Source organism: Danaus plexippus, chromosome 7 (assembly GCF_018135715.1).
Source record: "Danaus plexippus chromosome 7, MEX_DaPlex, whole genome shotgun sequence".
Classification (NCBI taxonomy): domain Eukaryota; kingdom Metazoa; phylum Arthropoda; class Insecta; order Lepidoptera; family Nymphalidae; genus Danaus; species Danaus plexippus.
In genome coordinates, this window is record NC_083541.1 from 651,222 (window position 1) to 676,039 (window position 24,818).

General features: G+C 29.4%; 1 protein-coding gene across 5 annotated transcripts in view; it reads left to right on the plus strand.

Annotated features, from left to right (window-relative positions):
* LOC116770741 (dopamine D2-like receptor) overlaps window positions 1-21,813 on the plus strand; it is a 61,317-nt gene extending 39,504 nt beyond the window's left edge. Inside the window, exons 1-10 of one of the 5 annotated variants that reach the window (XM_032662337.2) lie at window positions 11,677-11,783; window positions 12,801-13,066; window positions 13,357-13,890; window positions 16,784-16,893; window positions 17,386-17,638; window positions 18,089-18,273; window positions 18,429-18,512; window positions 18,666-18,833; window positions 19,443-19,621; window positions 20,735-21,813. In XM_032662337.2, the coding sequence (XP_032518228.1) occupies window positions 13,498-13,890; window positions 16,784-16,893; window positions 17,386-17,638; window positions 18,089-18,273; window positions 18,429-18,512; window positions 18,666-18,833; window positions 19,443-19,621; window positions 20,735-20,946 (1,584 nt within the window). In that variant the 5' untranslated portion in view covers window positions 11,677-11,783; window positions 12,801-13,066; window positions 13,357-13,497 and the 3' untranslated portion in view covers window positions 20,947-21,813. Of the gene's footprint in view, window positions 1-11,676; window positions 11,784-12,800; window positions 13,067-13,356; window positions 13,891-16,783; window positions 16,894-17,385; window positions 17,639-18,088; window positions 18,274-18,428; window positions 18,513-18,665; window positions 18,834-19,442; window positions 19,622-20,734 lie in introns of those variants that run through there. The other 4 variants (XM_032662338.2, XM_061521048.1, XM_032662336.2 and 1 more) reach the window with 4 other exon arrangements.
* The last annotated feature ends 3,005 nt before the right edge of the window (window positions 21,814-24,818 follow it).

The window sequence follows — 24,818 nt, forward strand, 5'->3', positions numbered from 1 at the left end:
AAAAGTTGCGTCATTTTAATTATTCTTGTTATAAACTCTGCGTTCACATAATAGAAGTTGTTAATGAATGTGTTATTAAATATCAGATGCACAATGGCTTGGAGGTTTCAATCCATTTCTAAGGTTAGCAATTATTTCATAAGGAAGGCGTTGATAAGAATTTACTGTTATGATAAGTTTTTCCTATTAAATCTACAAAGGATAAAAAATAATACCTTATAACAAAAATGTTTATTGAATACAAATAATCTTTATTTTCTTTACTTTCAAATTTAAAAATAATTGAATTGGAATAAAAGTGCCTTATTTAAATAAAATCAATAACCATTACAATCTAATGATGTATCTGGGGATCAAAACTTGTTGGTATTTTTGAAATTAGTCCACTGTTTTATAGTGAAAAGATTTAGGACGCCTTAGTTATAAAACTTAGAGTTTTGATTGATTTCGTTTCCAATTAATTCAAGTCACCATACTTAATACCATTCATTGATTACAAATAATATAACAGTAGTATTTTTGAATTGTTACATTTAACAATGTATTTTTAGTTATAAATAAAATCTTATGTTGGACTCTAAGATGTTAAGTGGCACGAGATTAACACGGTTGTAAGATTTAACATATGAATTAACGTGGCACAATATAACGAAGAACCCATTCCCAATTTTAAATATTTAATATTTATATTTTCTGTAGCATATCTTCGCTGTGGTTACCGAAGACCGTGTAATAAAGTAAATAGAAGTTATTCAAGATAATGGTCGCAGTGGAATATGAATGGAATATTTCTTGAAATGTATTCTTTTGTATGTCTCTCTACAGTCAAAAGTTCTGATTGCTTTTATTTGTGTAACAAAATCCAATCTATGATATGGCATAGAATATTATATCACACAATGATGTGACAATTAATATACAGGAAGCTTTAAAAGTGAACAAGTCGTCTTTACATAAAGTAGATAATGGACCAATGTAACAATAAAGGTGATAAAGGTATTTAAAAAAAAATGATGCAACTGAAATTTTATGGAATACACAGTTAAACTTCTAAAATAATTAATACATAATTACAATTTTTTTCATTATTTGGTGTAAAAGACATGACGTCGTCATAAATGATTTTCTAATATATTTTTTTATTTATTTAACTTTTAAAATTTTGATATTTTTAATATTTCAGTAAATATTTTCTATAAAAAAGGTTTATGATAGAATAAAGAAACATGTATTTATATTTATATTACTCATACATATTTTCCAGGCTATGTAAAAAATATGTAACCTCTTTTTAAATCTCTAATCTCATTTATCTTTCATCGCAACTGGACACATTTCTGTTACATTTTTCTGTTTTCTCTTGGTTATTGTTTTAAAATACTTCCACTTTTTATAAACTTTAGCTATTAAAGGAAAATGGTAATATTTTTCACCTTTATCTCTTCGGAAGAGAAAATTCTCGGTAATTTGTTTTTATTTCGTCATATTTATATTTTAAACTCGTGATATTATATATATATATATAAATTTCTGAATGTGAATAATTAAAAAAAAGTTTTAAGCAGTCAAAATTCTATATGGAATTATATCCATGACAACCAATTTAATTTGTAGTGACGATATACTCTGACGTGGTTGAAATTATTGTCGACAGATATTTGTAACTACGCTCTCTTTAACATTACTTCATTTACTTATAAGTAGGAAGGTAGTATGGAATATGATGTCTGTTATAAGCATATGCTAAAAAGAACAGGTCATCACTAAATATTACATAACAATTTTTATATTTATAACAATATTCCATTTTCAAATCGTTTATTTGGAATATTGTAATTAATTTAATCAGTAAAAAATATATTTTTTAAAGTATTATATGTGTGTTGCAAAAAGTGATGAAATAAAAAATATTCGCATCCGCAGTATAGACAATAATTAACCCGACGAAAATCAAAAGGTAGAGCAGCAGTGTATGGTTGCTATGACAACAATTTTCTTATAACATCTTACTAATAAAATTCAAATTAAGTCAGACTAAACGTAACGTAACAATGTTATATATATATATATGTAACACCGTTAATCTTAAGATATCTCTTAATCTCATTTGGAAAGTTTCCACACTTGCAGTCGATTGGCTACCTAATCGTTGACAAATTGAATTAATCTGGACGTGTAAGCGGCAAGGGTCATATTTGTGAATCGGTCATATTGTATTTATAGAGCCGTCATCTTATCGTATCTCATCATCCAGTAAACAATATTACTAAAAATATGTTCTTTTATTATATTACTTACAGTTTTTTTTGTATAATAAATTTTATTATGGAAGTTAAAAATTGGTTTAGTAACAGGTTTGTTAAAGCAAAAATATATGGAAGTTAATTCTGAAAAAATTATTTATTTCATATTGCACAAAGGAATCTCTAAGAAATTTATGCAAGTTAGATGTAGAGAGGTTGGTCACTTTGAATATTTTAACAACATTTGGACTGGAGAGGTTGATTTTAGATTCTGGAACTGATAATAAAATTTAAATGTTTAAGAACTTTTTATTTCATTCTTCATACTAAAATACACAATACAAACACTTCACCTAGGAGAGCAGTTAATACTCTATATATATATATATATATATATATATATTGTATTTATTATGACACAATAGCAGAACCCTGGAAAAAGTTAACTAAATAATAACTGTTTCATTAATATGATAAGAAAGTAAGGGACTTAATACTTATTGTCCCCTACCCCACTCTATATTATACTTAACAATATAATACAAACTTCACCTAACAGTTATTAAGTAAAAGAAAATACCGTATTCTTTTTATTATTTCTTATTCAATATATAATAAATCTAAATTTAAAATTAATATTTTTCCCTCACCGGTCGTTTTACCCAGATGAATTAAATGGTAAATAATTAGATATTTTTTAAACCAAGACAGAAAAATTCATGTCCAAGATCAAGTTCTTCTTCTGGAGGTTACAATTTTTTTATGCTTCTCTATTTATTTGTGGGAAAATATATCTGTATAATTTTTCCCCAAATCTGTATATGCAATGATGGTTTCGTGAGATAAAGACTATGAGTTAATTTATAGTAGTAGAAAATGCGAAACTTAAATCAATATCATATTTTCACAAATATTACAAATTTTTCATGGACAGGAGTTAATTAACATAAATTTGTATGGAAATATCCAGAACATGTTAAATATATGTCGCCATGAACTTTCATGCATTGCGGGAATGTGAAGTCAACATTCAAATAAACTAAAGTTTAGTGCTAACATTTTTAAATATTTCAAAGTAGCTAGCAACATGTTTGGTCAAGGTTGCTAGCGAGAATGTAACTTGAATAATTTTTTAATGAATCAACTGAATTAAAATGAAATCTGTTTTACAAAATTAACATAAAAATATGCGAAATGTAATCATTAAAAACGTAAGTGAAATGTTTTTTATTTTTCGATCTTCATTTAATTAGTTTTTATAGTTTAATAAAAGTCTTTGTTGTAATCCTTAAGATAGATAATGTATGGAAAATATGATGGAAAAAATCATATATTCTTAAAATTATTCATTCTCACCGAAAATCGTATTTATACTAGTATCATCAAGTAGAAACCAAAACCAGCCTGTCCGTTCTAAAACCGCAATCCTACAGAACTATTTTATAAATTCTGTCCGTAGTAAACAAATGATATCTACTGAGCTAATCTATGGCTGTTGAAACCAAATTATGTCACGATGCGATTTATTGAAGGAAGTCATTGGAGCGTACATATGAAGTTCGTTTGTCTATAGTTTATGATTGAGTGGCTGAGATCTATAGCGTTTATCATCAAACAGAACACGCTTTATCTTAACAAGATGAACACAATGCCTTATAAATAGAAGCATCCTAAAATACACGTCTCTAAATTGTCACCGAATTTTCGCATTTAAGTTAAAAATATTATTAGCTATGAATGACTTTTTTAGTAGAATATTTTTTTTTCACTATTTGAAGTGACTTCAATTCACTTGACTGAGTACCGCAAATAAAAATACATTGGTAACAATGTTCGCTTATTTTTGTTTTTGTGTCATAGAGTCACTCAGTGTAAGGATAACTGTTACGTAGGCTATGTATGTATATAAAAAGCCACAAATAATAAATGTAATGAAAAACATTTACATTATTTTGCTTAATTATTTGAATCATAAATGTTCCATTGTTCATGAGTTTTGACTAAAAATCTTGAATTTTTACGTTTGGCTGACCAAGTGGCAATCAATTATGAAAATTTTGTCAGACTTCCGAATGGAATATAAAGATAGACGGGAATGTTTGCTGACTGTGAGCAATATTGAAAAGAACTTCAAATAAAGCTACGCTAGTCGCTTTGACTCCATATATAACTAACATCGAGGGGCAGAAGAAATTGACAGAGAAAAGACGCTCAAAAAGAAAAAAAACTTACAAAGATGTATTAAGTAGTATAATATATGGCAGTTTGTTAAATATATTGAAGCAAATATAACCCATCATTACTACTTATTGTTTTTCATAACCTTGGCGACGGTTACCTTTTTTGTATTGTACATATATTACATAAAGCCTTATCCTTAAAAACATGTCATAACAAAATCAATAACTATTGAATTATATATGTACAAATTTCTTTTTGGCTTGGCTAATCTAAATAAACTCTGTTACCGTAAAACCTAGACATAGCTTACTTCATTCTGTTTTAAGTATTTTAAATACCTCTTTTATAAGTCGTATCATTGTTTTTACAAGGTATTAAAATCGTACCGTAATCGTAATCGTAATACATTATATATAGAAAGACACCCTGCATGATGAAAATCAATCGGCCTTGAGTATTTTGGCTTAAAATAATCCGCACAACTATCTGTAGATGGAATTTTAGTATTATTTTACTAGCAGTTTTTCTATTTTCTTAAACAGCCTTACTTTCTTGACTACAAACAAATAAACATTGAATTTAATCGTTAACAACATAAGATTGAGATTTTATACTTTAACTTGTAGCTAAGAACACTTTTGAAACTTTATTATTGAGGAACAAATTGTCATTACTAATTTTAAGATTATCATAATTTAATAGAACATAATATGATATAGAATTTGTATTATTCGATCCAAGAATATAAGTATTGATTTTAAAAATTCACCAAGTATGTCAACCAACAATATAATTTTATTAAAATTGCTTACATTTTTAATGATTAAATTAATATTAAAAGAAAAGAGTTATAGATTTTAATGACGGGGAATTAAAAGGTATTCTTATCTTTATTGTAAAATCTATTATAAAGGTCTTTTTATAATCATGGGAATTTTATCCAATAAAACCAAAAGCATCCGTGCTTCTTCTAAATCTATATCGGTGTCTTTTCTTGTGGGTTTTATTGAACCAGTGACCCTTTTATATTTCTCAAAAATACTTTATATCAAATATATTTTTTTATTTTATATGTTTAGGTGAAATTCTTTGCATTTATTTATGTTTTTACAAAAAAATATTTACTGGTTATACACCAAACTCATTATACTCTACAAGTTACGTACACTCTACACATAGCGTATTACAAAGTACTAACATGTGTATTTTATATTACATATTTTCGGATGGTTTAAAATAAATTGAGTTTTTTTTCAAGTACATATTTTAATGACAGTGATTAACAAAAGTCTAAAATAAAATGTTATATTTTATATAGAAACAAGATTGATTAAAACTTTGTTGAAATTATCTTTTATTTAAATTTAAAAGAAAAGACTCTTAATTTAAATAAAACTTTTATTTTTCGGATTATACCACGCGTATTTTATTATTTTAAAAAACTACATAACAATGTTTAACAATGGGGTAGGACTAGAGGGCCCTATCTTTTGAAGAATTCTGACCAGGTGTTCAGAATGGTCTGTGGGGGAGAGGAGACTCTCTCCTCTCTTTTCGAAAGAAAGAAAATTCGGTATATCTTCTAAATAGTGTCTAGCAATCACTCATAATTGTTAAACCGATTTGAAATTATTTTTTTTTGCTATCAAAATTCCGCATCGATGATGTTTGTGAATATTTTGCGCATTATTGGTCTTATTTACTTGATACTAATCAAGATAATAAAGTAGTAAACGTATAAAACAATAATGTATTCTTTTTTATATTTAGATATTTCTCGCCAACATTTCTTTAAATCTTTCAACTCATGAATAGTAAGTGTTATTTCTTTTAAATTAATATAATAATTTTCATTAATTTATATCATGAGACAGCCTAAAACTTATTGATATTCCATTGTAAAGAGATACTTCCAAAACTCGTAAATGCATATGCTCAGCAAAATTCCCAGAAACTTACCTGCTAGTTTTAGGAAATTGTTTGCAAACACAAATTATAATGACATCCGTATAGATTGCGGTGAATAGATAAACTTTAGCTATCTAAGTTGGAACAAGCCTCAATTAACAGCTTGAATTTATTAACATTATTTCTGAGTCAAAACGAAACTTAGACGATTACACTGCATTGTGCCTTCATTTAACTTATTATGTAATTGTATTAATTAGTCCTTGTGATATAATTAATTCTTACATACTTAATATCCAAGTTTTTTTTATTAAATATTATTTCCCATTTATCCTAACTGACTTGAAAGTTTAAAAGGATTTCAAGGAATGAATGGAAATTAAAAATGATTAAAACACTTCCTTCTACCTTTACCTTCTACCTTTAAGATCTGGTTTTTCAACACTTTGTGACATTTTGACCAGTTCATAACAAGAGCCTGTTCAGTAGTAAAAATTTAATGTAATTATATTTTTCTTTGACACCATTAATGACAAAAAATGAGACTTATCCCTCAAAAAAATATCTAAATATGTATGTATATATATATATATATATATATGTATAATATGGTGATTTGAACCTAACCCCCTGACAACGCTCTTAGTCGTCGCTTATTTATCAAACGTTACGTAACGCTATGTAACGTTTTGTTACAAAGCGTAAGATCGCGTTTTCTTTAGATATACTTCCATATATTTTCCTGGAGTTCTCTTATAACAAAGCTATCTCTGATTTAGTGTTATGTATCAGTACAGGAGGAAGACTAAATGTAGACTTTTTTAACTATTTATCCGACAATGAAGATCTCTGGCACGACAGTGATTTTTTTCTATCTACGGTACTGCCATAAGTCGGTCAGACAAAGGGCTCGTACCAATACAGTGAAATAATCAGCTAAAGATTTATCTTGTCAATTTTGTCACATAGTGTACCAATAATACATTTTCTAAATTACTTTAAAATACATCATGTTCAATTCAGTTTCATTTTCAAAAACAGTTTGAAAAAAATAACTTTAAATTTTACAATTATGTACATAAACAAATTGAAGAAAACTAGGTTTGGGACTATAAGTATGATTTATTAAATATTTATTGAAGTCAAAAAAACTCTTGTAAAATAGTAATTTTTTGAATATAGAATCTCCAAATAAACTCCACCTCACCTTGAATTGTTTAACAAAATTTCGATACGTATATTTTTACTTTAAAAATAACACACATATTTGATAAAAGATCGTTCTTTTATAAGCGTCTTCTATAAATTTATTTTGTGACAAATGTTTATAGAGCGTAAATGGGTTGATACTGAGATAGTGGCCTTCAATATTTTCGAATTGGTCTCCACATTCCAACGGGCGGGATTACAGTCAAGCACTATAAGATCGAAATTTAAAAAATATATCTATAGAACAACGCATTGCGTACTGACGGTGCACAGAGTAAGGATAAAGCTTTAATAAACTTGTATTTTAATGGAAGTTGTTTTGCTCAGAACTAATTAATAATATAAACAGGTCACCAGCTTCAGAGAACATGATAAAAATTTACTTTTGGCGAAAAAATGTTTCTGAATCATCTATTAATGTAACATTGTGAGATTTATAATTAAATTACTTTATTTTATTCAGCAAGCAAGGTTTCTAATAACTTTGATGGAATATTTAATAATGAATTAGTACGATATCCAATATTACTTGTTTCAAACTAATTAATAAGTTTTACGCTGATAAATGTATACATTGTAAGATGTGTTTATTTAAGAAATACAATCTTTAATATTAAGTCTAAGTCTGAGTTCTAAAGCTTTATTTCTCGTTAGATTCGTTTGTTAGTGATCGCATCTTTGAGGTAGTTTTTTTGTGATAATTTTATCCTAAAATGTTGACAAAATTCTACATATTTACCCATGTCTTTTTTTTAAACACTTTTTAGGCATTTAAAGTACTTACAATTTAATTTATAATGACAAATTACAATATCATCATCATCATCAGCCTATAGGAGCCCACTGTTGAGCAAAGGCCTCTTCTCACATGGAGAAGGTTAGAGCATTAATCACCACGCTTGCTCAAGACTGGTTGGCGATTTTAATCTTATAATTTGAAATTATAAGACCAGGTTTCCTCACGATGTTTTCCTTCACCGTCCGTCAGTGGCGTCTAAATACTCTTAGAAAGTACATACGATTTGGAAAAGATCACATTGGTACTTGCCAGGTTTCGAACCCGCGCCCTCAAGTATGAGAGGCGGGCCTTTAACCTCCAGGCCACCACAATACAATACAATATACTCGTATTATATCTGTATTGTAACTTTGTGAAATTGTAATTGATGATATTAATTTAATTGTACAAAGAAATTAACATCAATCTGTCTTGGTTTTATATAACATATACCGTATTTATAAGGAAATATAGCCACCAAACATTGATTTATCCGTTTTTAATTTCACCGTCTCCAACAGCCAATACAACAAACAAACTTTTCCATTGCCAATATTACCTCATCTAACATATTTACCCTCGATACGGTCGTGGTGTTTGTTGATACCGTATCCGTGACTATTGTAAATATGACTTTCAGAGATTGCTTCAATAACTTACGAAGTATATAAAATATTGGATATCAATACCATACACATTTTAAATTAAAATAGGACAACTATTTAGGAATAGAACGATCCCATACAAACAGACGACAAGTCTCATATGATGCCAAATTCTAACAATAAATCGTTTTAATAGAGCAATAAAACTCTTTGTTAGATTTTAAATCAATACTTCTAGGCCTCTACAACTTCAATTGTGGATTTGGTATTTAACCTAAACATATTATTTAGGATTTAATAAAGCAACGATTTATTTTAAAATTTTGAACAAAATGTTAAATATAAAAATTATGTGTTCATGTCTGCTTGATATTGTTTATTGTAAAGGTAACATAAAACTTGTTTTAGTTTATTTGAATTAATTTAATATTATTTGCGGGATCTTATATTTATAAAAAATATAACATTAACCAAAGATAAAGTACTAGTACTAAGTTAATTAATATGCTAGACTTTTTTTAAATCAAATAACTCAGTCTAAAGAAATACGGAATTAAAGGAATATCTTAACTTAATAATCATAAAATTCTATATAAAATAAAATAAGTTCATATTCTATTGTTTTTGAAGTGAATTGTGGAATCAGCGTCATGTTAATTTTTTTTTATTATCGTTGAATGATATATTTTATTGAAATTGGTTTTTATTAAAGATCAGCTCAGAAGCTTGGTTATAAGATAAAGTATATGTAATAGTTATGCCAAAAAATATTATATCGACTGATAATTATTTTTATCCAAACTGTGACAAGATATTTTTTTGTTTGTTTTTTACAAAAAAAAAAAATGAGTAATTTATGATAAGATTTTCGCGACTTTTATTCATTTAAATGATACTAATATTTTTCGGATACGCGCGTAGTTTATCCGAAAAATATTAGAGAAAATTATGATTATCACAACAGATAAATATAGAAGAATATAATAGGCTAGTAACCACGAAAAGATGAAATAAAAGTGAGTCGTCACCTCACCCGTGATCACGGTTACTGCAAAGTAGTTGTAACGTTGCATAAGATTTAGAATAATAAAATAGGCGAAGCATATCCTACAAATATAGTTTTATGTAAAAGTGTATAATGTAATTGAAAATCCACTAGATTCCGTAAAAATATTTTTAAGATAAGATTAAGCTGATCTCACTGTCCAGAAGTTAGCAGAGTCAAGATTCCAACACCACACTCTAATTGTGCAGACTGTCAGACTTGACAACTCTACACTTTTGTAATGACATGTGACTCGAGTATTTCGTTGCATTCAGACTAGCGTCAGGTGGAAAATTTATTTTCACTTCTTTATTTTTATTGAGTAAGAGTAAGGAAAACTTATCAAAAACCGTTGAAAATGGCAAATGTGACTTTATATTCATTTTAGTTAAAATAGTATAGATCTGATTCTAGGCATACAAGAGTAAAACACCACACTGGCATGCGTCTGGAAGCTTCTGTTGCAACAAATCCATCTTGCGTTGGATTCGTGATCGGATAGCCAATAGTGGGAGGCCACGGACTGGGCGAAAACGTTACCGCAGCCTCCTTCACCCTCGTGACGAGGTGACGCTGGTTTTTTAGTGGGTAGAATGGACGCTTTATTCCCAGAAGTCCGACATAACCACAGCTGCCCTCCCCGGGCCGAGTGGTATGCCAAAAGTATTTTTCCAGCGTCACCAAAAAAAAAATAGGCATAAAAAAGTATTTTTTATTATTTATGAGGTAAAAAATCTATGTAACAATTATAATTTCTAGTGAAAATTAATTTTCCCGTCATTCAAACACGAAACAATATTAAATATAAAACATGTATGGTGAGGTATTTTTAGTATATCCATAAAAATGATTAAAAACAAATTTTGTACTTTTAAACTTGACGAACAACTTTTGTTGTATGTACATTATTTTGTTAATTGAAAATGAAGAATTTTGGTTGACGAAATTACTATGAATGGCTGTTTTAATAAAAAAGTAACAAAGTCGGCATAGGCAAAGACGGCATACCGACTATTAATAACGTATTATCTAATATAATCTGTTAGTTGTCTTAATATTTTATTGCTGATAAAAGATTGTTCTATCAAATTTATTAAAGTAATATCTCTTGTAAATAAAATATTTATTCCCTGTTTCGTATTTTTGTACGAATCTTTTTATAGGGAGGTTTCATGGTATATCCTTAACGGTTGGCCATTCTTTATGTAAATATATATATATATACATACATATAATGGTTGAGATACATTGTATGTAGCTATCATATAGATTTACATTACAGATTATTCGTTACTTACATGAATCATAACATATCTGTGCAACTATGTATGTATGATTCTTTCATTAGCTTGTCACATCGCTTGAATGACAGAAATAGACAATGAATATAAAAGTGTTCATTTTAATAATGAGGTCAGAAGGGACAATTGTTATCGAGAATCAATCGATAATAATAATTGTTTAATTAACTTATTATTTAATCACTTCATGAGATAAAATTATACTAGTAAATTAGTGTGAAGCACGGGGCTTGTTCAATTTCATTAAAAGGTTATTAACAGTAGACTTAAAACGTTGAATTTTATTTCATATTAAATTTACGAGTATTAGAAAATTTTTCTAGAAATATAATATGAAATTTTCATCGCGACTGTAGCAATTTTGTCTATTACCGACCCGCTGGCTCCTTATTTAATTCAACTCAAGATCTCAACAAGACGGTCCTTTACAATGTAGTTCAGTCACTTCCCATGATATTTATCGAATATTCTTATCATTTAACTTCTAAGTACATACTAAGATAAATACTAAAGGTATGATATCCTATTTTTTACTTAATATTGTTTATTACATGCGACTTATTGAACGTATCTTCCTTTCGCTTTATAATATTAAGTATTTTTTATAAATGTCTCTTATAATATATTGTATTCCTTTTTTTTGCCCGCATTCATTTAAACTTTTGCATGAATAAATAGTTTATTATTTCAGATATTTATATATATTATGATATTATATAAATATATACTGAAACTAATATATCTTATTATGTTAAATATGTGTTTAAACCAAACAAAAAAAACATAAGTAAATTCTAAAAATGACTGCTTAAATTTTATGTTCATAAAATTTTGAACTGATATATATATATATATATGTCTGTGGCATTGTAAGTCTCAAACTGGCAACCAATTTTGCTGATGTTTTTCTTATTTGAAAACCAGTTTCCTCGTTTCAGTTTCTTTAAAATATTCAAATTTAATCATGCATGATTGTTAATCAATTTCAAATCCGTTAAACGTATATTATAACAATTAAACTAAGATATGGATGTTTGACTAGAAATCTAAAGGTTTTGTGACGAAGCACGTCGTAGCAGTTTAATTAAAGTAGAAAATTTCTAGATTGTTAATGAAAAGAAAAGATAAACTGCATTAAATTATAAACTTCCATCGATGTAAAAGTGTTGTTCCCATACATCGACAAGTAATTATATGTAATCGTGCGTTTCACGGCAGCCAGAGGTTCCAGGATATTTAAATCTGATACTTATATATATATAATTGTAACTGATAACCTATATCGAAGACTAAAGATTTCCCGGATATTATGATAGCAATATCATCCCATTGCTTGTGTGGTATCAGGAATCTTCTGGTTTACACGGCCAGGTTTCACGTCAATGGCGTAACATTTCCAAAGGTTTCGCGTTAAACTTTCCAAATGTTTCGTGTGCGTAACATAGTCACAGTTATTTATCAACTGCAAATACGTAATTATTTTGTTGTATAAATATAAACCTTATATTGTATTATTTACACTGTTTCAAGGGTCAAGAAATGTTTATTATATCCACGTAAACACGTCTATGGGTTACTCTGAATAAGGGTCCTGACAGAAGGTCAGGCGGACGACGAAATAATCCTTATAAGAATTCCGGCTTTGCTGACTACGAAATGAAATGTCTAAGTAGATGAGTAAAAATGTGGAAGGCGGTCAAAATAAATACTTACCGTGCCATGCAAGGAAATGTGAAAAACGTAATATGTACCTAGAAGTATTTAAGATGAAAAAATTTAAAGTTACACTTAAAAAAGTTTGTAATAAAATATAAAAATAAACTATTAGTTAGATTTTGTAAATATATATGTGTTTTATGAACAATCGGTACATGCCTTTTTTATTTGTATATTTATGAGCTTGTCCAAATCTTAAAAAAAAATATTATACTATACTTTACCTATTAAAACTAATACCTATTTGAACGAAGAACAAATACAAAAGTAAAAATATAATAATATTGTGATTGTTATTAAGTTGTACGATATTTCTTAAGCAAAATCTTTTGAAAGTCATTATAAAAATTAACAGAATTTATTGTTGCAGGTTAGAAGATGCCATTCAACGTCAACGAACCACCAACATTTGCTAATCATAATTTACAATACTCCAATAACAACAAACATCAGTCGATCAAGAGGACACAAATAAAATGCAATGAAAGCAAAATCATGACGATGATTTAAAATGGAAACGACATGCAGTCAGTGTTACAACATAACAAAGATAACGGCATTCACTCTAAGACCACCGGACTTTGAATTGATTAACAGAACGAACGGTTTTCTCAACTATTCTAAAGAAGACTCGTTTAGTGAATTTGTATTTGACATCGATAGGACATTAAACGAAACATTTGCAAATTTGACTTTAAATGAGTGCAGTGAAGTGCAGTACAATCCATGGGCTTTATCGCTGATAGTGTTTCCTTTATTGACGTTATTTGGGAATGTGTTAGTTATATTAAGTGTAGCAAGAGAGAGGAGTTTACAAACAGCAACGAATTACTTCATAGTTAGTTTGGCAGTCGCGGACCTGCTAGTAGCAGTTGTCGTTATGCCTTTCGGAGTTTATTATCTGGTAAGTATTGTGTTAAATAATTATTGACAAACTCAACAATATTTTCAATTATATAGAGAGATATGTGAAAATCATGGACATGTTAAGATTAAAACACGAAACGGGAAACTAAATCGTTCGGTGGAAAAACCTTTTGTTTCTTCCAACAACAACTTAAAGCACACTTTAGTGACGAATAAAATAATGTTTTGCTTCAATTTGATCCTAAACTCTGCATATGTATGACTTATCCGTGACTTTATTCAATGATCTTGCGATTAAAATAATACTTAATAACATAAAATAATATATTTTTATAATCAGTCCAATTATGAAAGATATTTTTATAGGAGGCTTATGATTTATGGCTGGTTTTATTACGTGTTTTTATAAGCAAAAATACCTTGAGTAATAATAAGTACTATATAAAAATCATTTCGTCATCAAGTTAAATGAACAAACACATTATTCTTGCTTTTTGAGAACAAGCTAAAAATGTGCTTTACTTTTGAATAAGGTGTATAGCAATGGCTAAGCACTTTAGTTTTATGAATAAAAAATGAAGTAATTTCAGAACCTTTTTAAAGCTGTAGTGCTTTTACCACGGCGTTCTTCGTGTTTGAATAATTTTAACTTTTGTGTCCAAAAAGTAATTTGTTTTCAAAAAGTTTTGAAGGAAAACATTTAAACTACGATTTAACCATTCGAAAGTCATAATACCGTTGTTATTGTGTAAGCAGTTTCTATATATTGAAAAAAATATATATTAGTGTACTAAAACTTTAAAATACTATCTCATTGACAGATATTAAACCTATTATATTAGAAAGTTTAAATGACTTTAGTGTTTTCTATGGTTCTTACAAGTATTTTAAATATCAATACTATAGGTGCATATTTTTTCGCATATTCACTCGTTTTCACGTTTTGTCTTGACCCTTCCTCTGTCTCATTAATTAACTCATTTTTAATAGCATATAGTTTTTATTTATAAAATTCGATCTAAGTAAATACCACATAAACATATAAAAAAATATAACAACAAAAAGGAGTACTAGTGAGTTATTTGAAACATCAGTTAAATACTTTTATACGACTTACCCTATATTTTTTTGTATAAACCAAAATAATATATAGTAACCGAATGATTTTATTTATAGGTCTAACATTAGCAATATCTTCTTTAAAATTCAACATACCTTGACTTCAATTTGCATATCAATTCTTAGGATAATAGGATTAAATGGGAAGGCGGGCTCGTCACCGGATGCTACCCATTGAATGACTCACGTTCCTGGAGCACTTGATAATATTAGTTACAAGGATCTTACAACATTAAGATAACTTATAATGCCATGTTACTTTTAACTTTCACATTTATTAAGATTCGTTGTGGTTGAAAAGCTCAAATATATAAACATATAGCAAATAAAAAAATTCAGTAAGGCTAAGTTATATATGTCTTCATCGTACAACCTTAAGCGAACGGTGAAGCTGTCAAAAACATAAGAACAACAACAATGGTGAGTACGGATTTTGACATTAAAGCATTACGGCTTGTCGTTTATAATAAAATAACATGTAGCCGCTAATTGCTTTCGAAGAATATTTTATTACAAGAAGTAGTTTGTTTTACAACATTAAAAGGATTCTAAGGAACCCTAAAATAATTTTGTATATGACGAAGAAGTATGTTTATAACGAAAATCATTTCATACGTAAAATAAAATTCATCATTATATCGTCTTCAATGATCAAGAAATATTTATTTGACTGTGTGAGATATTATGGCGCAAAAAATTCAATTTTAGTTTGAAATAAATAACTATTGAAATTTTGATAAAAACGCAATTTTCATTATTCATAAAATTTTATTTCCAAATCGACTATCACGTAAATGCAAGACCCATTGCAAAGTTTAATCAATGCAAATGCAATGTAATTAAAAACTAAATTGTATTTTCTCTCAAACAAACCTTACTGCCTACCTTATCATTAATTTATCTAAACTAGTGATGATATTGAGATACGGATTGAATTAGGTCTAACCTTTGAAACTCTCCTAACTACTTTGTACGAAATAGAAACTCAAAGGGTTGAGACCCTCTTGTAAATTTCGTGACCTATAAGTTCTTGTTGTCTATGAACTTAGGTATTAACATTTCATGAAATTATAATAACTGTACCTTCATGTTTTAAACATAAAATTTTTACTTAATTTAAACACCTTATTTTATTTAATATCTTTTCTGGAACACGTGTGAAATAAGAATCAAATAAAATATTAGTAAGGATATTCACTGTATAATGTTTTCTTTTTCATAACCAATACATTTAATCCTTGTTTCGTTTCGTATTTCTTGAGTGGAAAATAAATATGGTTTCTAAAGTTTTGAGGTTTGAAACAGTATTATAAAACATAAGTTACTGAGGGTTAATGGAACACATTTAGCAAACAACAGAGAAACTATTTCATCAGAGCGATATTTTACGCACTCTCCTAAAGTAATATTTCACGCATTATCATGAGCAGAAGTAATTAGCAAATGGAATCACATTCCGGATTTGTACAAACATTAACAAAGCAAACGTACGTAGGGATTTATGGACGTAGCTTACATTTGAAATTTTGTTGTTTGGCCTTGTTGATTGTCTATTGCAGTGTAACCGGTGCAGAGAGCAATGTATTATGTTAATGGCCATAAAGTGATGCTATACAACCAAATATGTAATTAAAATGTGTGAAACTAAAATAAAACTCGTAAGTGTTCATATTATTTTGTAATAAAAGCACACTTTAGGCGAGCGAGGTGGGAGAGGTATAGTTCTAATTGCTCTACCTTATTAAAAATATTTTGCATGTTTATAGAATCTTTAAGAATAAAATTAACATTTTTATGATTTTTCTTTATAGTTTAATGGCGTGTGGGGTTTGCCAGCTGTTGTATGCGACTGCTACATCGCCATGGACGTCACTTGTTCCACTTCCAGCATCTTCAACCTTGTCGCCATATCTGTTGACAGGTAGGTGATGTCTATATTAGCTTTTAATTTATAATGTTCAAGTAAATTTGTTAAATGTGAGCAATTTTTTTGTGTTCAATTAAAATTTCAAAAGTGCTTTATCTTACAAATTATAAAAATAGACTTTCTAGTGCCTCTTAAGTAGTAAGGACAAAATATCAAGGCCCCTATTAATAATTAATAATTCGTTGGAGGTTGCCACCGAATCTCATATTCTTGCCAAAAATATAATTTATAGCGGTGCCGCAGAAAAAAAATATGCGGCTGATATTACTATTTTTTTTTGTGTAATTTTATGAACGGTACATATTTTAACATGTTTGCCTCAAATAGAGGGTCAAGGCTAAAACCAGATAAAAAGTTATTCCACTTAAATTTACTTATTATAAAATGAATTCAAACTATATTTTCATAATATTTACATATTTGGTCAGATAGATTTATGCATATATTTTATACACTATATGTATTAGACTTATAATATTCTCTTAGATACATCGCAGTAACTCAGCCAATCAAATACGCAAAGCACAAAAGCAACGCTCGCGTCTGGGTTATGATAGCAGTGGCGTGGACGGTCTCCGGCGCTATAGGCTCCCCAATAGTGTTGGGTCTCAACAACACTCCCGACAGGAGCCCTGACCAGTGTCTATTTAATAACACGGATTATGTCATATATTCGTCATTGGGATCATTTTACATCCCTTGTATCATCATGATGTTTCTCTACTTCAGGATATTCACGGTGGGTTTATTTGAATATATAATTAAGATCTCCAGTCCGTTCTGGTTCATATAATAAATTTTTGCTATTACACATTTAAACTGGAACTATGTTTCTCAGGTATTACGACGCGATTTTATTTTTACATTTCACCTTTTCCCCAAAGCTCTCTGATCACGTTTGCTGTAATAACGATTGCTGTCAAAGAATCAAAACGTCGGGAACTTATATCCGACAAAACATAGTTTCGTCTCAAATGTCATATACATTTTAAAATTTTACTACATACTTATAAAACGTGCATTTAATGTCTAGCATAGATCTTTAGATTCATTGAAAAATTGATTTACTGAAAATTGATTAATTGATTGATTTAATATGTTTTTTATTTAATTCCTTTTTTTAAAATTTCAATAATATATTTCCTTTTTTTAAAATTACAAAACTATTAAGTTTTCATTGTGCTGTTAGGCGATCAGGCAACGTGCGAAAAAGCAGCGTGTTGCTAAGAAGACCTCATCAGCAGTCAGCTCGGCCGTGTCAAGTGGAACAGCTGCAGTTGTCATTGAGAATGTTGTACATGCACATCGGTTTATAGTTCCCGAGGACAGACCGACAAATACAGCATCTGGAAGCAATGACGACGACGATGACAAGTAAGGAATTTTTGAAAAGACGAATTAATTTCAACTTAAGGCTAACGTTCTTCTGATCTTAGTACAACGAACTAAGAGTCATACTTGTCATTATTGGTATCAAATTATTTAAACACTAAATTAAAGGATAACGAGATAACTTTTGGTTTTGATAGATCAGAAATGGGTGCGTTTGAAGATTTGGCTACCACCAGATCAGCCAGATTTATGCTTGCGGCAGTTGTTGAAGAAACTGGGTTGTCAGTATAAATACTTATCTTGTAAAGCTATTAATGAAATTTTATAGAACATAGGCTTATCAATAATTCAAATGAAAGACCCACTGTCATCAGAAGCCGTGGAATCCTTACTTTATACAAAGAAATAATCCATTTTGTGTGTCCTTAATGCAGAATAATGGCCAATCTCGCGTCACCAATTCCAATGATGGACCCAAATACTAACAATGACTCCGGCTACGTGCCCTCTAATATGGAGGCGGATAAAGAACACTCCCCGCTACCCTCGCCGAAAGTGGAAAAAAAGAAAGAAAATAGTATACCGAGAAAACCCGAACTCAAGTAAATCTTGGTTTCTTATTTCATTCTGATTTGACCTTATCAACGTAGGTAAATTATTTTTCTAGTACATTTGTTCGCATATATCATACAGATGTCCTGAAAACTCTTATTTTAACATTTAACATTTGTATTTGTGAAGTATGACAAACTTGACATTATGAAGCTATGGAACTATTAGTAAGAATGAGTGATGTGACCTTTGAGTATTGGAAAGGTCACAGGACCTTTTATTAATTGAAAGTTTTGTTTATTATTTATAGAACTCATATAACTATTGTACTACCATGAACGTGATTTCTGTGAATTGGTTAAATTAAATTAAACTAAAATATTGAACTGTAATAAGAATCAAACTCAGCAGTTCAGAACTTAATTTTGTGAGTTCTTTCTCTTTCTATCTTTTGATACAGCAATTTGTTACAATGTATTCAAAGTAATTAAATATTATTTTTTTTAACTAAAATAGTTATTTTAATATAAATAGGTATCATAATTAAATAAAACGTCAGTGTCTTATTTGTATGAGCGTTTATTTTTCATAAAAAAATGTGAAACGGTAGTCGTAAATTTAAAGAAGCTACATATCGTCTGAAAAGAGCTTTATTATAGGAAAAAGTTGAGTCGTCTCAGCAACAGTTCCCTGATCTCCACGCCGCGACGTCGCTTCCGAAGTGCCGCGTCAGCCGCAAGATTTACAATATTTAGAGCGAATCGAGCTGGAAAACTAAGAGCCAAATCTTTCGCTAAGAAAGAAAAAAAGGCAACTCAGACGCTAGCCATAGTTCTAGGTAACTTTTCTTCTATTATTTTTATTGTGATAATGTAATACATAAAAAAGTTAATATGCTCTGCGTTTGTAAATTTCGGCTGTCATGTGAATAAACGAAAAGACATGAAACTTTCATGATCTTGAAAGCATAGTTAGGTAAGAAAACTTAACTTTTGTTAAATAATCGATAAAGTTAATAATTTTACTTACATCTCCACATTTGAATGTGACTTCGGATTAAGTACAGACTACGCGTTTTATTACATTACATTCTACCGTCGTTTCAGGTACTTTACATAAACCGTTATTTTGGGCAAACGAGGTGAAAGTGTCTGTCAGATAGTTTTGATGTTTTGTCATCGACAGCCCATGATTTTTTCATTTTTTTTACGAACTGCTCTTATATACGGAGCTAAACAGTGTTAAAATTCTATATAATCAGTGTAAGAAAAATAAAAAAATATGTCACAAGATTCATTTCAATAATAGTAATGGCAACAATCATAGTATATATTAAAGTCCAATAAAAAAAAGTCGTGGTGGCCTGGAGGTTAAAGGCCCGCCCCTCACACGTGAGAGCGCGGGTTCGAAACCTGGTAAGTACCAATGTGGTCTTTTCCGAATCATATGTACTCTCTAAGAGTATTTAGACACCACTGACGGATGGTGAAGGAAAACATCGTGAGCAAACCTGGTCTTCAATTTTAAATTATAAGATTGAAATCGCCAACCCGTCTTGAGCAAGCGTAGTGATTAATGCTCTAACCTTCTCCATGTGAGAAGAGGCCTTTGCTCAGCAGTGAGCTCCTATAGGCTGATGATGATGAAAAAAACCAAGTGACTTCAAGACTCATGATTTACGGGAGATGACCAAGACTAACTGATAGACACTTTTATCTCGTCTGCTCGTGATTACGGTTGCTGTAAAGGAATCAAAACGTCGGGTCCAATATTATATAGTGAAATGGGTAATTACATATATCCAAAAACCATAGTTTCATTTTCGAGTGTTTTGTAAATTATGTATTTGGAGTATTCTGATAATTTACTAGTACTGATAGATATAGATTAGAAAAAACGCTTCTGAAAAGACAAGGGTAGTGCATTTATGAAAATATTGATTTTTTCTCAGGTGTGTTTCTCTTCTGTTGGGTGCCGTTTTTTACGTGCTCTATGCTGGATGCAATTTGCACGAAGTTTGGCTTCAATTTCTCTCCTGGAGTGACCGTATTTATCCTCACAACGTGGCTTGGTTACATAAATTCTTTTCTCAACCCGCTTATCTACACTATCTTCAACCCTGAATTCAGAAAAGCATTTCGAAAAATTTTGCATTGTTTGTAGGTCATTAACTTTAAAAATTATAATTTAATGCGGGTGAAAATGGTTGTGTACATTTTTTAGATAAAGTAGTTTATTTCAATAATTATTATGTTGTGCTTAAAAATAAATTGCAATATCTACACAATAGCAATTTTTAGATATTTTTAAATGACTTGATATAAAAATGTCTGTTTGTCTTCTGTTCCAATTTCCTTCTCTTTTTAGGGCTTTAATATTGTAATAAAATTTAAATGACATTGTTTTCACAAAACGAGAACAAAACAGACAAGCAATATCAATACAAATATCTGTAGATTGTAAATATATTTATACATATATTTAATTTTTTATTATAAGAGCTTTCAAATATAATTTTAATTAATTAATTAAGTTTTGAAATATTATTTGATGTTCGGACAAACTTGCACAAAATATGTTTCTTTAAGTTACTGAAGGACAACTCTGATATAGTTGACACACTTAAATTAATTCCACAGTGCCTTAGTTTAGTTTACTTAGGGGAACTGATACGGTTTTCAAATTCTTTTATTCAATGTTTAATTTTCCCCTACATGGGTATACATTATTATCATTATTTTTGAAATCATGAATTCGAAAACTTTAAAAGTTATCCCAACTATAAAACTCATACTAAGGACAAGGTTAAAAAATACGCTTACAATACCGTTTCAGACTTTTAATGTATAGTTTTAAGATATGTTTATAAGATTATTATTTAAAATTTTACGTGAAAAAAAATATAAACTCTTTAATTTACTTTTAAAAAAAAGTAATAAAACTAAATATTTTTTTTGTATTTCAAGATGTAAATATGTGTAAAAATTGTAGCGAAGCATTTGATGTTGAAGTAAATGTATTTGAAATAAATTTATATTTTTATTTACATACACCACCAAAAATATATAAAAAAATATTTTTTTATTTTCATAATTTTTCACAAATTAACAGTCTAGTCTTAGTCTTTCGGTAGCCAGAGCGCAAAGGGAATAACCACAAACGAGCGATCAGTAGGTTTTTTGAGAGAGGGCACTAGGGCTATAAAAACAAATGTCAAGCCTTACTCCATCCTTAAAGTGGCTACGGATTGGACTATAATGATGGATACGTATGAAAAACAATACTGTGATATTTGTGTTTCGGCCTCCAGACCAGACATATTTATGTATTCGCGAATTTTAAAGCTCGTTGTGATGATAGAGCTTACGGTTCCTTGGAAAACCAACATTCCCAAAGACCATACCATCAAGGTCAACAAATATTACGAGCTCACAATCGAACTCACTCGAAATAGATTCGTCGTGGATTTGTACGCGGTAGAAGTGGGAGCGAGAGGTATAACGGCTAAATCTCTCTACAACCTACTAAAAGACTTGGGCCTGTCCAGAACTGACATTAATTCATTCTTGGAACGTATTTCGCAGGCAGCCCTAGTAGGTTCTTTTCAAATATGGTTAGGTAGGGAGAGGAGCTTGGACAGTGGAGGTGAGCGTTTAACGCGCGTTAGTTAGGGGCCCCTTAAACCTACACCTGGGTCGCAAGTCTCAGGTACTGTTGAAGTTTCTCTCCCTTCAACGCGATGGACCCGGCACCCGCACGGTGAATCCATTGAATGCTAAGAGGTTTCGTCTCTTAGTCGATTGTCATGAAATCAAATTTAGATAAGGTTGCTTTTGCAAAAAAAAACTTAATTACGTTAAAAAGCCCTTACAAAAATTAATGAAATGCTCATACAAATCTTATCGTCTTATAATAAAGTGCTTCATCGTTTACAATTGGAAAGCCTGTCTAATTCCAAGCTTGTTTACACATGAAAAGATTCATTTTCGTTTGTTTATTTGTCTACGCTCCGATGATTATCATGCCTTCCATCAAAATAAATTCAATGCTATGAATATATTTTGTATTTATTTTAAACATTACAAATTTATTTTGTAAAATAAAAGGTGTTTTGAAATAAAAATAACAAAACATATTGCTCATATGCTTTTTCAATTCAAACAGATTTCTTTCACAAACAGGATAAAATACTTTGGTTTGGAAAGCTTTCTCTATTGTTAGGTAAAGCATTTTTTAATCAAATCTAAGTGAGAAATTCTTCTACTACTCCATTATTATTGAAAATATTTTTCTAATTATTTATTTAGATATAAGGTAACAAGAATCGTTATAATAAATTAATTCAAAGACAAAGTCCAGCAAAGGACACAATGAATGAAGAAAATCACGGCATCCAATAAGTAAGTTTATTTTAAAAACTAACATATGATTAAAATGCATCCCTCTACCTGCGTTAAATGTGGTGAAAAATGTTTTTTTACATTACAAAGCTACATAAAGGTCTTATAAGGTCATGTTACACAGCAACAAAAGTTTCATCTACAAATTAGTACAATTTCATATAAAAATCCCCTGTTTCTCTTATATTAACTTGTCATATTTTGTACAGTATTGTTTTGTTTCTCTACCTTCTTTGTGAGTACACTCCCGTGAAGTAACATACTATTTGAAACTATCATTCAATATATTCAAATCTAAATTACAAATTTGGTTTAAGGGTTTCATTCTTTCTAGAATATGATAACATTTATGGCGGCCACATTGCGTGTAAGACTAAAACCGTCATGTGCTAAAATACGCTTAATTGCGTGAAATAAGAAGTCCTTCTGCGGCACAAATTTAAGTTTTGGATTCACTATAATAAATAAATATTTCTTATCTTTTATCTCCTGTCAATTTGTCGATGTTCCTAAAATGGTTTATAGTGTAACCCGAAACACGTGTACGGGTACGTATGTGTATTTACCGTAATACTGCTGAAGCATAAACTCGGTGCTATAATTTGTCTTGAAACCTTACCCCTGGCTATTGAAACGACATATCGCAGAAGATCGTTAAATAATCTGCCTTTGAAACTTCTCGGGTATAACATATCCAATTTCACTCACGCCGGACGAATAATATACTTCAAATTTTTATTATTAATAATAGATTGGTTTTCCATTTTAATCTAGTAGTGAAAAAAATATTGATGTGTGAATTATCAAAAATAACAGATTTTAATATTGTTGTTTAAATGCTGAAGAAAGTCAAAACAATGTAGGTTTTATATCAAACGATGAGTAGGAGAAGGGCAAAAAATATATACAAAAACTACTTTAAAATATGTTAGTAACCAAAATAGAGGCTACCTATATTATTTAATAAACTGATGTCATCCTACCTCCTCATCGTCAGTGCTATCGAAATCTGAGTATTTTCAAGTGAGCACAATAACTAAATACGTTTCTGCTAATTAAGAAATCGCGTTAATAATCTTTGCTTTATAATTAATTGATTGGCTTGCTTTGGTGAAAAATTTCGAATAATCAGTATTCAAATTAAAATATAGATAAATTCATTTAATATCATCCGAGCCTCGTCGAAATTTTCACTAAGTGTATTATTATAACCAAAGAAAAGACTCGAAAAGTATATCTTTGAAGCAAAAAAATTGTTTCTCCGACACCAACATAAGTCATTATAATTGTTTTCTTATCATTTGCACTAAAATAGATTTTCCTATTTTTATTTAATACAATGAAATTTAAATTTATCTGATGTATGTATTAAGTATAGATTCGTGTAAGAAGTAATTGGTATTATAACTGGAGAAAACGAATAAAGACCTAAAACAAAACTATTAAAAGTGTGAAGTAAAAGTCGGAGAGATCTAAGAGCCGGTTTTTTGTGAACAATATTAAATCAAATAACTGTAACTACCCTCAGACTACAGATTAAAGTTTAAAAATAAAATTAAGATATTTCTGATGAGTGAGAGTTATAAAGTCTTCACTGACCCAAACTGACATTTAACCTAAGCGTTGACACGATTA